This window comes from Typopeltis vanoorti, chromosome 8 (assembly GCF_054136105.1).
Source record: "Typopeltis vanoorti isolate ZY-2024b chromosome 8, IOZ_Tvanoo_1.0, whole genome shotgun sequence".
NCBI classification, from domain to species: domain Eukaryota; kingdom Metazoa; phylum Arthropoda; class Arachnida; order Uropygi; family Thelyphonidae; genus Typopeltis; species Typopeltis vanoorti.
Genome location: NC_143556.1, coordinates 150,454,756 through 150,473,618, shown reverse-complemented (window position 1 = coordinate 150,473,618; position 18,863 = coordinate 150,454,756). Strand labels below are relative to the sequence as shown.

The 18,863-nt window shown below is 36.0% G+C and overlaps 1 protein-coding gene across 2 annotated transcripts in view; it reads right to left on the bottom strand.

Annotated features, from left to right (window-relative positions):
• The window catches only part of LOC150104424 (glutamate dehydrogenase, mitochondrial-like), a 214,610-nt gene that overhangs the window by 60,255 nt on the left and 135,492 nt on the right, over positions 1-18,863 (bottom strand). The window contains exons 7-8 of one of the 2 annotated variants that reach the window (XR_016548701.1): positions 8,921-9,125; positions 766-867 (exon numbers count right to left, since the gene is read on the bottom strand). Coding sequence is in view for 1 of the 2 variants with exons in the window: in XM_090397011.1 (XP_090253137.1) it covers positions 8,921-9,125 (205 nt within the window). In the remaining variant the exon portion in view is untranslated. The remainder of the gene's footprint in view (positions 1-765; positions 868-8,920; positions 9,126-18,863) is intronic. The other variant, XM_090397011.1, reaches the window with a different exon arrangement.

Here is an 18,863-nt window from a genome sequence, read left to right as displayed (position 1 = left end):
CTAGGCATCATTAATACACTAAAAATAATGCTTTAAAGATCTGCTCCAGTGAGCAAGCAATTAAACACTAATTAAAAGTTATTAAGCAATATTCCTGAAAAATGGCTACAGCAAAAATACTATCAACAAAATTCTTCACAAGACTATAATAAATTTAGTTTAATCCTTTATCCAAGTGTGAACAAACAAAGTTTGCACTTGAAAGTATCTTCAGGACTGGGGTAAGGTGGTACAACACCGGGCAACTCCTTGCAAAGGTGGAGCAAGCTACCAACACTCCTATCTCAGTATCTCCCATAATGCAAAACACATCTCCTTGCGGATATGTATAATGTTATGCATTAAGGGAAGGGTCACTACCCAGACTAGTTTCAACCTTTATTGAGGTCTCTTCGGTGGGAGCCAGGCCCAAGTGGAGATATCAGGCAGAAGCATTAGAATGGTCATCTCCTCCTATAGGAGCTGCCAAACGGTGTGCCACCTTTTTATCAAATTACTCTGGATTTAGAGAAAGATGTTGAAAGTTTATTTTTCACTTGGTAAGACTATAATAAATTTAGTTTAATCCTTTATCCAAGTGTGAGCAAACAAAGTTTGCGCTTGAAAGTATCTTCAGGACTGGGTAAGGTGGTACAAATAAATTTTCAACATCTTCACAAGACTGCTTAAAAACAAAAATAAAACTAGATTACAATAAAACTGTAGCCATTCCATACATTAAAGGGGATATCAGATAAAATAAACAGAATACTACAGAAATACAACCTTAATGCCACCGTTAAACCTCCTGCAAAACTCATCCAAGGATCCACTTCCTCAGCTGGCCCACCTTGGAGTATACCGCATTCACTGCACCTGTAATTTGCCCTATATAGGTGAAAAACAGGATGCACAATTCTTATTAGAAAAAAAGAACATAAAAAGCACATTAAATTTAATAACTATGATAAATCTGGCATTCATGATCATGCTCTGAATACTGAATACTCTACATACAACTGACTGGAAAGGCACCTGTTGTTTACATCATGCTAAAACATTGTATGAGCATAAATATAAGGAGACCTGTGAAATTCTTATCAACCACCCTAATCTTAACAATAATTAAAATCTTAAAAGAACATGGATCAAGGATCTTAGCTCTAATACCGTATTTACTGGAATATAGCTCGCACTTTTTCCCAAAAATTAAAGTTAAAAAATTGTGGTGCAAAATATATACAGGGATTTTAGGAAAATAAAGTTTTTCAGGAAAAAAATGTAAATTGACATTTATAATTAAATCCTCAGTATTCATTATAATATTATAATGAATAAGGATTCATCATTATAATCAATGTTATTTATGCAATCGGCAGATCATCATCATCAAGTAATATATATTTGATTCTTTAGCGACAATGCTTCTGTAATTAAATTAAAACAAACAGTTTCATTATTGCTTGTCCTATTATCATTTCGGAATTACAGGTAATCCTCGTATAATGTGCATGTTAGGTTCCATAGAAATACCGTGTTATATAAATCGCGTTATACGAGACTTAGATCACATAGAAAAAGTAGGGTTACGTTCTGAAATCGTTTTTTTTTAATTATATAAACAACAATGACATATCCAACAAAAACAATATTTTTATTTAATTCAAGTAAGTTAAGAAAGCATAAACTAGAAACAAATACGTAGTATAAAATTATAAAAATTACAAATTGTACATAAATTTCATTGCACAAAATGCATAAATGTTTTAGACACAATAAAATAAAGCGCATATTTGAATCATCATCACTGTCTTCAAAAATAACATTTTGTAGATGTTGTGGCCGGAAGTCGTCAGGACATCATTTGTATAATTCTCATTATTATTATTACTACCCCAAGGCCTCATGGAGTCAAAGACTCATCTGGGAGGTCCTTTTACACACACACACAGCTCATCATACTGTGTTTTAAACACATTCAAACTCTTTGCAGACACCACATTCTCAGGCAAGGCATTCCAATCATTCACAAATCTGCATGAAAAAAACCTGCCTCTCACTCCCCCTACTCACACCCTCTTTATACAGTTTCCAGGGATGACCTCTGGTTCTCCCCTGATCTCCCACTATTCTCTGTAAAACTTCTCCAGCATTGATCCTATAACAACCCCTTACCAACCTGTAGGTCTCTATCATATCTCCCCTCTTCCTCCCATCCACCAGACTCTGCAAATTACATCTTCTCAATCTTTCCTCATACTCAACATTCCAGTGATCAGAAACTACCTTAGTCAGTCTCCTTTGGACCCTTTCCAACATCTCTTCATCCTTGGAAGTTGAATGAAGGTGTGGTTAGTAGGGTGTGAATACTAGATGATCTGTTTGGAGAGTTGTGAATGAGTGGAATGGGTAGCCAGATTGGGTTCAAGGAGAGGTATGATAGATTGGGTCTCCCACAGTAAGTCTTTGGACAATGTGGAGGTGCCCGTATAATAATAATAATCTGAAAGAAAACTGTTGATTGAAAGTAAGAATATAAACATCATTAGTATTTATACTAAATATATGTGCCACTTTAAAATACTAATTTATCAGTTAATAGCATTAAGAAATATTTTATTTTATTTCTTATAAAACACTATCAGTGTGAGATGAACAATAAAATGTATGTGTGTGTTACAAATGGAACCTTTTTTCAGATAAGCAGTTCATATAGCAGCTATAGTTAAACAGTATTGGAATATAAATATGTTATTTAATGCAACTGAGGATAACAATTTTCTAAACTTTGGAAACAGAGAGGTAATCATTATGATTTAAGTTGGTCTAATGTATGTGTTTAAAGAAAGCTCTTCAGAGCTTTCTTTAAACCAAATTTTGAATTTACAATAAGAGTAATGCAGGAGTTGGGCATTTGATCCTGTGGCTAGTTTGGTTAAGTTCACTTATCTAGACCAGATTTAAAACGTTCATTTGGTAAACTGAATATGGTTCTGATGTTCTAACACATATTCTTTTACTGATCTTCTCATTTAACAAAAATAAGAAACAGAACTTGGTAAACACCATACAACAATGGAGAATGCAACAGACTGCAGATTTAGTTGATAGGTTACAAGGTGCATGCAAGTTGAAATTGCTTCAAAATTTTTGCTGCTCTAAGAAATGTCTTTAAATGAGGAATGGAAGTTATTATTATTATTATGTGACACCTCCAAGGATTCATCGAGTTCTGTGAACTTTTTACTGCCTCAAAAGTTGTTGAAATTGTCAGAGTTTTTTGTAAATTTTGGGTTATAGCTATGTAATAAAAATAGTTTGTCAGGTAGTTTCCAAATCACATTGAAGAGATATTCAGATGAACAAATGCTGTGTATTCTAAATACCAAGGATTTTATAATTCTGTATTTTTGAGATGGATGTACAGGGATGAAAGAGGTATATAATGACCTATAAAAGCTGGTTTCCAACAGACAGAAGTAGAAAGTGCACCATCAGATTCATGATTGACAATCAAGTCTAAAAAAAAAAAGCTATTGCTCTCAGCAATTCTTTCTCCAAAATAAATTTGAATTCATAACGTAAATTATCACTTTTATGTAGAGAAGACAGTAACTCCAGCTGAGTGTTATTCCAAATAGTTATAACATCACCTACACAGCATAGGACAAAGCGATGGTTTATAATTGAAATTTAAGATTCCTTCTACAAGAAATTCTAATTAAAAATTTTAATTTTGTCAAAGAGATCAGCTCACAGCAGTTCCCTTGTCCCATTTGGAAGGAAAACTGTTTTTGGAAGAAATTTGGAAGAAAATTGACGATCACATCTGAAAATCATCATCATCAAATTTCTGATAATATACCCTCAAGGGAAGTGTACAGGATATGCTAGTACTACATGAAAAATTACATCATTACTAACTTCCTATCTACAATTTTCCTCCAAATCAATCTGTTACCTGTCAAGACTCCAAAGTTATCAGATCTTAGATTTCTATCTTCTAAGGCACTTTTTACTGTATCGATCCACCTATATATCTTAGTCTTCCTCTGGGTCTTTTTCCTGCTAACCTGGCAGAGAACACTTGTTTTGCTAATCTTTCCTCTCCCATTCTGTTTAAGTGACCATACCACCTGAGATTAGCTCTGCTAATGCATTCCTGGATGTGGACAATGCCAAGTTCTTTCCAAATATCCTCGTTTTTAATATGATATTGCAGTTGATGCCATCTGTTCATGCCCCTGATCTTTCTCAGGACTCTCATATCTGTGGTCTCTAGTCTTTGGTCAAATGTTTTACTTTTGACTCAGCTCTCAGATCCATAAGTTAAAATTGGCTTGAATACCATCTTGTATACAGCTAATTCAGTGTTTTGGCTAATTTCTCTCTTATTCCATATAAATTTATTCAGTTGACTTCCTACCATACCAGCTTTGTTGATTCTGTGCTATTTCCATATTTAATTTACCATCTTCACTAAAGATCGGAGCCTATATCATCAATATCCAAGGGAAATTCTTGAGAATAGAAATTCATATGTCTCAATATGAAGAAAACAGTTGTGAAAAGAAATAAAGTTGAGTAAATTATCTCAAGATTTTAGTTTTACGTCTTTTGTTTTTGAGATAAATTCTGTGAAATTTTTTGAAACAGCAACGTGATCAATTAGAGGATGGATAAGGTTAGACAAAAAATTCAAAATTTTGTAGGTAGGACTGCCTGTGAAATTCACAAGTTGAAGAGAGAATAATAATTTTTATTTAATTTAGGTGCACCACAGATTCCAGGAGGCAGTGTATGTCATGTTCTTCATTTTTATACACTGGTTTCCATAATTATGGAACAAAGAGAAACACTAGTCAGCTCTTTGCTTTATGCGGATGATGTTATACTTCTAACTAAATCCGCTACAAGTCTGCAAGATTCTCTGACTAAATTGAATAACTGTTGTAATAGATATGGTATGAAGGTCAGCAATAAAAAGACAAAGACAATGAAAATAGGCAGAATCATTGAAAATGTCAACTGTGTTGTGAATGGAGAACCTGTGGAACAAGTAAAACATTTCAGCTATTTAGGCACGATTTTTAGTGAAGATGGTAAATTAAATATAGAAATAGACAACAGAATCAGCAAAGCTGGTATGATGGGAAGTCAATTGAATAAGAGAGAAATTAGTCAGAACACTAAATTAGCTGTATACAAGACAGTGTTCAAACCAGTTTTAACTAATGGATCTGAGAGCTGGGTCAGAAGTAAAACACTTGACCAAAGGACTAGAGACCGCAGATATGAGAGTCCTGAGAAAGATTAGAGGCATGAACAGATGGTATCAATGGCAATATCATATTAAAAACGAGGATATTAGGAAAGAACTTGCCATTGTCAGCATCCAGGAATGCGTTAGCAGAGCTAATCTCAGGTGGTATGGCCACTTAAATAGAATGGGAGAGGAGAGATTAACAAAACAAGTGTTCTCTACCAGGTTGGCAGGAAAATGACCCAGAGGAAGACCAAGATATAGGTGGATTGATACGGTACAAAGTGCCTTAGACGATAGAAATATAAGATCTGATAATGTTGGAGTCTTGACAAGTAACAGACTGATTTGGAGGAAATTGTAGATAGGAAGTTAGTAATGATGTAATTTTTTTCATGTAGTACTATCATATCTTGTACACCCCTTGAGGGTACATGGCAGGAATATGATGATGATGATGAGAGAAACACTATGATAACAAAAAAAACTGCATCATGAATTTTTATGCAATTAGGTGAAAAGCAGTACGATATGAGATGTGAAAGAAACACCCACAAAAATTATAAATAAATAGTTTAATTCAGTAATAAATGGATATATGAAGATGATGGTCAAAAACAAGCGGTCAAAATGATATTGCCAAAGTGCCTCAATAAGGAACGGGGTCACCCCTCAGAGTACAATGAAATTTTGTACTGTATAATTTTGTACTTGTTTTAGCAATATGCTAGCCTTTTATAATAAAGTTACAAGAACATTAGATGAGGGAAAGGCAGGCATATACTGCAATTTTCTTAGACTTGGCGAAGGCATTTGACAGGATGCCACATGATAAGCTGATATTTAAGTTGCAGCACATGGGTCTGGATGTCAGATTGGTCAACTGGATTCAGGATTGGCTGTCTGATAGGTATCAGAGAGTTGTGTATGGTGGAGCAGTTTCCAGGAGGCAGAGGGTTACAAGTGGGGTCCCACAGGGCTCAGTACTAGGACCTATATTGTTTAACCTTTATATCAATGACGTTGTCCGTGGATTGCAAGGGGATATTCAGTTGTTTGCGGATGATGCGAAGCTGGGAAGGATTATTAGTAATAGTGCAGATGTGGTAGCCCTGCAAGAGGATTTAAATAAGCTAGATAGATGGGCAAACGAATGGGGGTTTCGGTTTAATGCAGCAAAATGTAAGGTCTTGAGGTTTGGGAAACATCGATGGGATGCTGCATACTCTATGGGAGGAGTTATACTGGAGGAAGTAGGGAAGACAAGAGATCTGGGGTTGATGATTGATAGAAACCTGAAGTTTAGGGGACATATTGCAAAGGTGGTGAAGGTAACACAGAGGATTGCTGCTATTATGAGAAGGACACTGACCTGCAGAGATAAGAGGGTTATCATTCCGTTGTATAAGTCTCTGATCAGACCACACTTGGACTATTGTTCTCAGATTTGGTCCCCAGGATTTGACAGGGATAAATTAACTGTGGAAAGGATACAAAGACGGATGACAAAGATGGTTTCAGGACTGTACAAGGATAGTTATGAGGATCGGCTGAGAGAATGTGGACTGCAGAGTTTGGTGGATAGAAGAAGGAGAGGTGATATGATTGAGACTTTTAAACTGTTGAGAGGTGGTTACAGGGTTGACACTGGGGAGTTCTTTCGCTTGGTTGATCAGCGGGAAGGAGTGATGACAAGAGGCTATCCCCGGAAGTTACGAAAGGAAACTGTGAGCAAGAGGGTAAGGAGTGGTTTCTTTGTGTGGAGGGTAGTTGAGCCGTGGAATGCATTGCCTGATGGAGTGGTGGGAGCGAGAACGGTCAGTGAGTTTAAAGATTGGTATGATAGACTTTGTGTTTCTCAGGGGGGACCTACCCTCGATGAGCCTTGAGAGACTTTATGTCTTAGGAAGGACCTCCCTCAATGAGTCTTTTGACTCCTTGGAGGCCTGAATAATAATAATAATAATAATGGTATCCAGGAATTTAGCTGGTAATAACCACTGCTTCTGCAAATCTCTCCTAAGTTCTTAAGGTTTTCGGGAGGGACAACGAGGTTGAGAGCAGCAACACACGTATCTAGAGCATCCCAGACATGCTCAATAAGATTAAGATCAGGAAACTGGCTGGCCAGTCCATACATGCGATAGTCTTTAGGATATTGGTCCATGAGCTTTGTTCAATGAGGACGAGCATTATCAACCTGTAAGACAAATTTCTACCCTATCACACCTGCATACAAATGAACAGAGGGGTCCAGGGTCCTCATCTCTATAAGCTGCAGCATTCATTGTTCATATGCCAGTATGTCCATCCAATGAGATGTATCCTCAAACCATCACAATAATCTCCACCACAAGTATTCCTTTTGCAGATATTGGAGGAATGATAATGTGATCCTGGTTCTCTCCATATCAGAGCATGCCTTGCATCGCTTTGTAGAGCAAATCAGGACTCATCTGCATAGAATACAGATGAGTCCTGATTTGCTCTACAAAGCAATGCAAGATAAAAAACTCCACATCAACTGGACTTAGTCTTAAGTCCAGTTGATGTGGAGCTTGGCCCATTTCAAATGTTTTATCCTGTGGTGTTGGGATAGGGACATACAGACTGCTGGTTTGCTTAGCATACAGACAACCTTCATGAAGCCTTCTGGCACACAGCAGAAGCAGATACCAATGTTCCTGTAATCGACGTGAGGTCAGATTGCAACCGATTCGAGGCAGCACTCCTGTTTTGGAAAGCAGATAATCAAAGATATTGGTTACTCACTGCAGCTGCAGCCCATCATCTTCCTTCATTGTATCTCTCGATGCTGTCTGTGACTGCTGGAACTGATTCCACAGTCTGTGAACTATGGAACAACTCACATGACTACCTCTTCAAGACTTTGGTGACCTCTAGTCTTATGATGGCTTGCCAGCTGAATTCATTGATTAAATGATGTCTTGCAGCCATATCCAAGAATTTTGCTATCATGAAATGTCTTCGTCTTATTCCAGATACGAAATGTAAAACCATTTCAAAATGCCCACTTTTATGCTGTAGCTCATTTGCATATACTGTTGACAGTGCTACTTATTTGTATATGATAACCAGACTCAGCATCACTTTTTACATAATATACTGATTATTTAAATGACTTCTGTCAGGATCCCAAAAGCTATTCATGACAGCAAGCCACCTAAATTAACTATTCCACCTATAGAACCACAAGCCTGATAGTCACTAAAAAACCCAGAAACTATGTCATCGCAGCTGAGCTTACAAAGGCAACATCACAGTTGTCTTAATGTTGCCTTTGTGAGCTGAAAACTGAATTTGCTTCTTCTGGATCAAAATACATTATTCTGTAATTAACAGGGATCCCATCAGAAGTAGTAGGATATACTTTACTTTCACTTACATTTTCATCTAATTTATGCTATCGTACAATCTTCATTGTAAAACCTATGTAATAATGTGATGAAAGTAAAACTAATTCATAAACTTTATGGGTATTTAATGACTCATCTTTGAAAACCATATTAACAATTTACCACAGACATTTAATTCATTCCTGTTTTCTATATTACAGCATTTATATACTTTTAAAATACTTAAATATTAATTCAAATATTAAGAGTCAGAAATAGATTAATTTGTAAAATGGTGTACTTAATAATCAAATAAACTTACCCAAAAGATGATAATTTGAATCTCTTTCATATTTAAAATGCAAACGTCCATAACTGACATGATTCAAATTCTTGAGCCATTCAAAATAAGAAACTGTAACACCACCAGCATTCAAATAAAGATCAGGAATCACTAAGACATTTTTTTTTGCAAGCATCTTATCAGCAGCTGGTGTCACTGGACCATTTGCCGCCTCTGCTATTATCTACAGAAGTCATAATAGTTCCTTCATTTTAAAACATATGAAAACTGACTGTCCCTGCATGCACACACATACACAGAGAAAGTAAGTTTAAACTGGATAAATGCAAAAGTGTGCAGTAAGAAAATAAAAGAATCAGTAATCGGCAATTAGAACTGTTCGTCAAGAAATATACCTCTAGATCAAAATATGTAAAGTGGTAGCATTTATTACAAATACCTATAATAAATTTAGTTCGATCCTTTATCCAAGTGTGTGCAAACAAAGTTTGCGCCTGAAAGTATCTTCAGGACTGGGATAAAGTGGTACAACACTGGGCAACTCCTTGCAAAGGTGGAGCAAGCTACCAACACTCCTATCAGTGTGTGCAAACAAAGTTTGCGCCTGAAAGTATCTTCAGGACTGGGATAAAGTGATACAACACCGGACAACTCCTTGCAAAGGTGGAGCAAGCTACCAACTCTCCTATCTCAGTATCTCCCATAATGCAAAACACATCTCCTTGCGCATATGTATAATGTTATGCATTAAGGGAAGGGCCACTACCCAGACTGGTTTCGACCTTTACTGAGGTCTCTTCAGTGGGAGCCAGGCCCAAGTGGAGGACCAGTGTTGTACCACTTTACCTCAGTCCTGAAGATACTTTCAGGCGCAAACTTTGTTTGCACACATTTGGATAAAGGATTAAACTAAATTTATTATAGTCCGACCAAGTGAGAAATAAACTTTCAACATCTTTCTCTAAATCCAGAGTAATTTGATAAAAAGGTGGCACACCGTTTGGCAGCTCCTATAGGAGGAGATGACCATTCTAATGCTTCTGCCTGATATCTCCACTTGGGCCTGGCTCCCACCGAAGAGACCTCAATAAAGGTTGAAACTAGTCTGGGTAGTGACCCTTCCCTTAATGCATAACATTATACATATCCGCAAGGAGATGTGTTTTGCATTATGGGAGATACTGAGATAGGAGTGTTGGTAGCTTGCTCCACCTTTGCAAGGAGTTGCCCGGTGTTGTACCACTTTACCCCAGTCCTGAAGATACTTTCAGGTGCAAACTTTGTTTGCACACACTTGGATAAAGGATTAAACTAAATTTATTATAGTCTGACCAAGTGAAAAATAAACTTTCAACAAATACCTATAGTTTAGTTTATTCATCGAATCAAGACAAAGGGTGTAGGTAATTGTATAAATCACAGATAACACCAATGGAGTAAGCCAACAACTTACATGACAGTAATTGAGTCAAGACATCAGGTGCCTCTGTTTGCATCTGACGACTTGATGAATAGCACTATAAAAATCTTTTTCTGGATTACATATTCATAAATGACAAATACTGAGCTATATATAATTTTTAGCAATTATAAAAATGATAACTATTTGTCGGGAGTCTCTCTCATACATATCACTTGAGAATATTATACATCTTCAGTTCAATACTGCACTAAGACACTGACAAATTTCACCAAAATCTAGGATTTAAACATAAAGATATGAAATTAGGCTGTGATAAGTGCATAGTCTTTTGTGGTATCAGTCGAGCACAGAAAAATAAAATAATGAAGTAGAACAAAATTATCTTACTTTCTTTCTTATGAAAAAATAAGAAAAATATAAACAAAAATGTATCCATTTGTAACGTGGCACTACAGTTCTTGAAAATTCTACCTTTGCACCTTCGGGAATGTTTTGTCAATCTGGTTAACCACAAAACTGCATTGTTCAAGGTATCATTTTGTTTCTTAGCATGTGAAAGTGAATGAGATAAATGCCACTTTCTACATAAATAGGCAAATCTAATTTTTGTAAGTAGTTCATATGCTGAGTAAAAGAAGCCAAATCTGGGACTTATCCTTCGTTATAAAGTGAAAAAGTATTGAATCATCAGACTGTTCAACTACTTTGTTTCAACTATGAGGACTTTTTATCAACTACATAAACAATTAAGTGGGTTAAACTCATAGAATTTTACGAATTTAATCAGAATATTGCTTTGACATGCTTTTTTTCTTCTTCTTTTTTTTTTTTGTTAACAGCATCTTCTGGAATGTATTAGAAACAAACAAAAAAGTTCTCATATGCATTAAACAGCTATTATTTTACAAATCAAAAGATACAAAACAGACAGTTCAGTAGAAGTATGTCATTAAGCACATCATGCAAAGTTTATATATTGTTGTGTAATCCCTGTGTGTGATTGCTGGCATAATAGTTCTTGAATGTACACTAATTAATCAGCTCCAGATATCACAAAGTATAATTCCTTGGTTTCTATTTAGTGTGCTGAGTAAAAGAAGCCAAATCTGGGACTTATCCTTCGTTATAAAGTGAAAAAGTATTGAATCATCAGACTGTTCAACTACTTTGTTTCAACTATGAGGACTTTTTATCAACTACATAAACAATTATGTGCAATAATATGAACAAATTATCTCCGATGGCTTCTTGAACATTCTGGCAAAAGTATTTTCTTCTAATGATAAATGTTTTTTCAAAAACTATATATTACATAAGATGACAGAAAAATTGGATTTAATAGGTCAGAGATTTTGATACAAACTATTAGCCTACTAGTTTCACCACATTAACTGGTGGTCCTTCTGGGCCAGATAAATCTACACATAACAGCTTAAAAACAAAAACGAGCTTAACTTACAAATTAATACATAATTGAAAGACGAAAAAATATCAAATTCATAGAAACTGTTACACAAATTCGTGGAGTGTGGATGTTAGCACTTGATCAGTCATTGTTAAGCAGGTGCGTCCTAAAATTGGCTGTGAAGTTGAACTTTAATATGTTGAGAGATCCTATGAGTGATTTCCAGATATCGCAAAGGATCACACCTTGGTTTTTATTCAGGTACCTTGCAAGCAGATAACTACTGTGCCTTCTTTTATGTCGCAGGAACTGTAGTCCTCTTCTATGTATAGCATAGTACTTTTATCCCATTCAATGTTGTGGTTAGTGTTGGAAAAATGGAAAGCTAAACCAGAATTGTCCTCTCTGTTTGTTGTTTATGTCTCCAATGTGCTACTTTTGTCTTATTTCTAGACTTCTAGAACTGTGTCTGATGTAATTCAGGCTGCAAGAACAAGGAATATTGTAAACTCCAGGATGTTATTTGAAAGGATTCTTGTCTTTAGGTAAATGTAACATATTGCGTACTGTTTTATTGGTTTGAAGGCAACTTGAATGTTGTGAGGCTTTAGCAGGTTGGCAATTTGTGAAAGTGTGCCAACAAAAAGAATGGAAATAAAAGTCTTGTGATGAGTTTCTTGGATTTGCTGTTGGGAGGGGTTGGAGAAAAGTACTTTTTGTTATTTTTTTTGGATATCTATTGGTTGTTAATGTATGGAGAATAAAATCTAATTTGTTTGTTAATACTCTGTTCTCTCTTATGATAGAGATTGCCCTGTTTTTTAGCAAATGTATAATGCTTAATTTTTGTGAAATATGGTATGATGAGGCAAAATGCAGGTAAAAGCCTGTGTGGGTCGGCTTGCGGTATACATTTAGACCAATGCTGCCATCCATATGTTTTGTAATTAATATGTCCAAAAAAGGTAATTTTCCTTCATTTTCAAGTTCCAAGGTGAACTTGATTTTTTGGTGAAATGAGTTTATGGAAGTTAGGAAATCATATAGTTCTGCCTCACTATGTTTCCATATTATAAATATGTCATCAACATATCTCCACCACACTGATGGTTTTGGATCCATATGAAGATGTCGTTTTTGAACTTTTCCATAAATAAGTCGGCACATGGAGGAGATAGAGGACTTCCCATTGCAAGACCTGAAAGTTATTTGTAGAACTTTCCATTCCACTTGAAGAAATTCGAATTAAGGTAATGTCTATAAAGTTGAGCAATGTCTTGAGGAAACATTGTCTATGAGGGTCATAACTTCATTCACTGAGACATTCGTAAATAAAGAGAGAACATCTAAATTAGCTAGAATATCTTAGCTTTTCAATAAAGTATTATGTATTTTTGATATATATGTGTCTGTATTTCTAATGTGCGCTTTTAGAAGACTTGCAAGATGTTTGAATAACAAATAAGTTGGGGAGTTTATTCCATCTACAATCGGAACAAAGAGGTACATCAGTTTTGTGTACTTTTGGCGATCTATATAAATGTGGAGTTAGTGGATGCATTGACTTCGTTGTGTAACGGTTTCTAAAAAAAAAATTCTATGAATTTGATATTTTTTCATCTTTCAGTTATATATTAATTCGTAACTTAAGCTCGTTTTTGTTTTTAAGCTGTTATGTGTAGATTTATCTGGCCCAGAAGAAGCCACCAGTTAACGAGACGAAACTAGTTTGTATCAAAATCTCCAACCTATTAAACCCATTTTTTCTGCCATCTTATGTATTTTCTTCTAAATAAGATGCAGAGGCAGCTTGCAAATTTACAGTGTGATGTTCTGCAAGGATGCATGGCATAATTCTACTTCTTATTTTGAACATCATCTATGCACTTTTCTTTTCTTTTTTTTTTTTTTTTCCAGATTTTGAATTGTTTCCAAGTTTGATCAATGTACACCTTTCAATGGGAACAAGGGATCTTTTATAGTCCAGAGTGTTTACAGAATGGAACAGTGTCTTTCTTTCTTTAAAGAAACAATAAGAAGCTTTGTAAGATATCAACTGGTTGGAAGGCTTTGCTGACAATGACTGTTTTAATAATTGGGCTATATGTCTTGACATGCTGCCATCGTATGGTAAGGAGGAAGTACCTTTGCAATTGATTTCCAGGTTATCATAGAACAGTCTATCAGAAAATAACAATTTATTCAACAATTTCGAGTAGCCATTTTGAGGGAATTAGAATGTGAAAAATGTTTCTAGAATGTGAAGTTCTTCATTTCCTTTAATTTCATTATCTTTAAGCATATTTAAGGCTCATAGGGTGGTGGAAAGAGCTTGCATGCAGATACCTTAATGTTGTGGGTTTGTTTTCCATAGGCCACTAATGTTAATCCTCCAACACTTCTCTTGTTCATTAGGATGTCTTGGAAAAATAATTTCCTTTCTTTTCTCCATTTGTGATGTGAATTTGAGATTTTGTTGGCAACTGTTCAGGAAACATACAAAATCTTTGAGGTGTTTCTGGGATCTTTGAGGTCTTGTTTCCAGATAATAAATACATCATCAACATATATCTCCATCAGACATGCAATTTTAGGATTGTCTGTGCTAGGGAGGCAGCAAAGGTAAGCCCATTACTAGAAGTCAAATCTTACTTTCCAAGTGAAGAAATAAGGATTGAAAGCAATGATGGAAGATGCTTGTAATGGAAACAGGTCTGCAAAGATAAACATCTATCCACTGATTCTTCAACAGAGATGTTTGTGAAAAATGAAATTACATCTAAGCTAGTTAATATATTTGATCAAATAATTTCTATATGCAAATTTCTTTACAAAATGGGATGAATTTTTTAAGAAGGAATTTGGATGTTCAATGTCAGACATGAAGAGTTTTCACATTTATTTTGAAAGAAGACATGCAGGAGAGCATCTGCTATCTACTATAGCAGGGGTGAGGAACCTTTTTAGTATCAAAGGCGAAAAATGCTAATTTAAAAACTTCTGTGGGCAACTGGCAAATTTTTTTCTCATGCAGTACTCGTAATACTGCACGAGAAAAACAAAGTCAAAAGTCAATATGTTTTGACACGCGGGAAAATATCGTGGTGGTAATTGGGAAGCAACCAATCAGAGGAAGTCTGAACTTTGTCCGCAAGAAATGCTCCTGATTTCTTTTTATTTTAATCGGGTGGTCTCGATTTGATGGTTGCAGACATATGATTATCATATTTTATGTAATATAGTTATCTTTGATTTTGTAAAATTTAAATATTTAAATTTAAATAAATTTAATTATAATAAATTATTATAAAATTTTATTTACATGTACATACGAGTACATCAGCAAAGGGGCGAATTGAAAGAGACTTGCGGGCGAAATTTCACCCGCGGGTGAGGGGATTCCCCACCCCTGTACTATAGGATAGAGTAGGATGTCTACTTTATACTTTATGTACTATAGGCATTCAATACTGTCTGGAAGTGAGTTTGTGTCTAGAGTTTAGTGTTTTTAAGCTCTGCAAATTCAGCTGTACACTATGTAACGCCTTTTGCCCCAAGGGTGTCACAGATGCCACCCTTGAGGCAAAAGTTGAAAGTTGTACAGTGTATAGTTATCCATTCTGACATACCCAGCCAGAGAGTTCCTAACCTAGAATCACCCAACTCTGACCTTCTTTGGTTGAAAATATCTCTCCTCCACTCAGTCAAATTTATCTGCTGTCTCTATAGTCTCCTAATGCCACCAACCACTCCGATCTCTTTAATTTCCTCTTCTTAAAAGTTTATTTTCTCCAGTCCCACTCTCCGAACAGTGAAATCATCCTCCTGGGTGATTTTAATGTCAATAACACCAACTGGCCTTCTTCTTCCAGTTGTACAGATCCTGCAGGCAGAGATGCTGACACATTTGCCATCACTAATGGCCTTGCACAAATTGTTCACAAGCCAAACAGAATACCAGATAACCCAAATCATTCCTGAAATACCCTAGATCTCTTCCTTACTAATGACCCTTCCAAATATACAATGAATGTAGTGAGCTCCTCCCCCCCCGATAATTCTGACCACAACCTAGTGCTCATCTCCTCCCCCATATGACAACGCTTACACAGACACTCCCATACAAGAGTGGTTTGACATTATAACAGTGCCAATGGGACAGTCTCTGCAACTTCTATGCCACATTCCCATGGTTGGATTATTGCTTCCAGCCTTCCAACACAAACATATGCACCAAACATATCACCAAAGTAATCCTCACTGGCATGAAAACATTCCCCACACTTCTCTGGACTGCCGTCCCCCTATCTAAACCCTTGTTCTCCAAAAGATGTGCCAAGGCTATACAAATGAAAAATCAGGCATACCACAACTGGTTCAAATCAAGAGCTCCATCCCCCTTCAGTGCCTATACTGAAGCCCAAAACAGATGCAAGAAAATTATCAATGATTCCAAAACAGAATTTGAATGGTCAAAAAGCAGGAAACTTGAAGCCTATCCAAGCAGCAGCAGCCATGCCTTTTGGTCTCTTGCCGCAAGGTTGTTGAGCCGCAACCACTGGGCACAGATACTTTCCTGGTGTATGATGCAGTGGCATATAATTAAATCACTTGGATCAAGACTAAGACGATTCAGTTCTTTCTTGACAAATGAAATTAACCCTTTTTGTGAACCCACCATGACTGGAGCTCCATCTGTAGTAAGGTCACTTAACTTTTCAAATGTTAGCTCAAGTTTTTTCATTGATAAAACAAGTCACTCAAACAAGTCCTCACCTCTTGTAGTGCCATGCATGGCTTCCAGTGACAGCAGTTCCTCTCATGTGTCAAACTCTGCAGTTATCACACGAATGAAAATGGCCAGTTGAGCAGTATTTGTTATGTCCGTTGTCTCGTCACAAGCCAAAGAGAAAAATTAGAAATCTCTTGCAGAATCCTTTAATGTTTTTTCAATATCTTGTGCTAAGTCAGTAATCCAATCTCAGATGGTTCTCCGAGACAAACTAACACTCTGAAACAATTTTACTGTGTCTGGTGCTGACAACTCTGCAACAGCCACCATGCACTCTTTCACAAACTCTTCTTCTACATGTGGCCTCAGCTGCTTTGCAATTAGCTCAAATACTACATAACTTGTCTGAATAATGTTGTCTCTGTCACAATGAGGCCTAGTGATAGCAGCTTGTTTGGAACTGCAATGATGCTCCAGATTGGCTTTTTTCATTACTGCTAACGCATCGCCACAAACTAGGCACACAGGTTTGCCTTTGACTTCAACAAAAAAAATAATCATTTGTCAATTTCTCTTGGAAAGATCGACACTTTGCATCAACTTTTCTTTTCTTTGTAGTTGCAATTTGTAGGATGTTACACCACTTAAGTTTTAATAACTATCCAGTGTATGTGTGTGTCGCCAGCGATGCAATTATTTTGCTTTGATCACTGTTCTAATCCTGCATCTTGGATATGGAACATATCTAATGTTTGTACCATCGACTCTCGAGGTCTTCTTGTTATGTACTCGTATGTGTCCTGTCTATCCCATAATGGATGTTCCTTGCTTGTCCCTCAAAATTTACATCATTATTATGATTCACTTAATATAAATTTATGTTGCTATGAAAAAAGCTCCTAGATTTATTGAATTTCGAGTCCCGCCTGCGGTTGCCTTCGCAGAGCCAAACCAAATGATTTTGCAGGCCGTATAAGGCCCACGAAATCATTTGGTGATGTAGATGGCCTTATATGGCCCGCAGACGTTCCCCACCCCTGTTCTAAATAATAATAATAATAACATTGTCGTGCAAACTTCTTAAAGTGCTCCTCTCCAATGCTCTGAGGTTACTTTTGGGTAGACAACTTTTCAATAAAAAGGATGGACTAAGTAATATGTATGGTGGTTAATACTTCATCCTGCAATAGAAATCTTGTAGCTTTTTCAACTCTTGCCATTTGTTTCTAATATCTTCCTGAAGATGCAATCAACCAAAAAAAGATGGCAAAACATGTCAAAGGAACATTCAGTTTAAATTAATAATATTCTACAGATTTAACAGCTTTATTATTTACATAATTTTTTTAATTAACATAATGGCTATAAAAAATTTAAGAGAACTTACCTCTGAGAAGACTTCCTTCAGAGGAAGTGGATCTTGCTATCTAGCAATTTACTATTTTATGAATGAGCCATTTCATAGATGCGCTTGAAGAAAGAAAAGAAGAAAGAAAGAAAGGACAGAAAATGCTAATCTTCAATGAAAGCACTATAAAGCTCTTTTTAGCATTCTTTCATTGCTTCATTTTAGCAGAAAGTAGATAAGAAAACAGATCTTTTTAGTGATGGCCCAAGGATGTTTATGCCAACAAAAAAACTTTAGTAACATTTCCAGAACTCCATGGAAACTGATTACAAGAGGCTAAACTCTGTACAAGTTATAATATCTAGCATACCTCACCTGGAAAATGACCATTTATGCAAACAGCATCCATGCTAGTCTTGTACGAAGCATCTGGATTTCTATATCGTTTCCTTATAATATCTCGGTATGATCAGATAAGTGCTTATACAATAACACTGTTATCTTTACTTGTACTTGCTGGTTGGCAACAAAGTTCAAAGTAACTTCTGCACTTTCTGAAAGGCATACCCCCCCCCCCAAAAAAAAAAAAAAAATTATTACCTGATTCATCTCCTCTAGCCAAAAAAGCATGAGCTTATATGCACTTAACCATATGGACTGGTAATCTAATTATCCCAACATTGCATCAATCAACAAAGAGTGCCTGGATGGTTGGCTGAGCAGATAGAATTTCTCTCCCCATCCAACAAGATGTAGATCTGAATCGTGAGAAACTGCTAGCACTCTCTTATAGTCTTCCAAAAAAAAACAGAAGTTTTCATTGACCCATCTGAAACTCAAGCACTGGTTCAACAACAGAAATTATGACACAGCAATGTATATATACATTTTTCAAATGAAAAAGTGTTGAGGCAATCCTATAAAAATTTGCATGAAATATAAGAATCTTCTCCAAATAAACTGGCACTCCTTTTATTTGAATCAGTGAAATTCAGTTTTCTTTTTTAATTTTATTTATTTATTTGTAAGACAAGGTTGGAAACACCAAGAAAC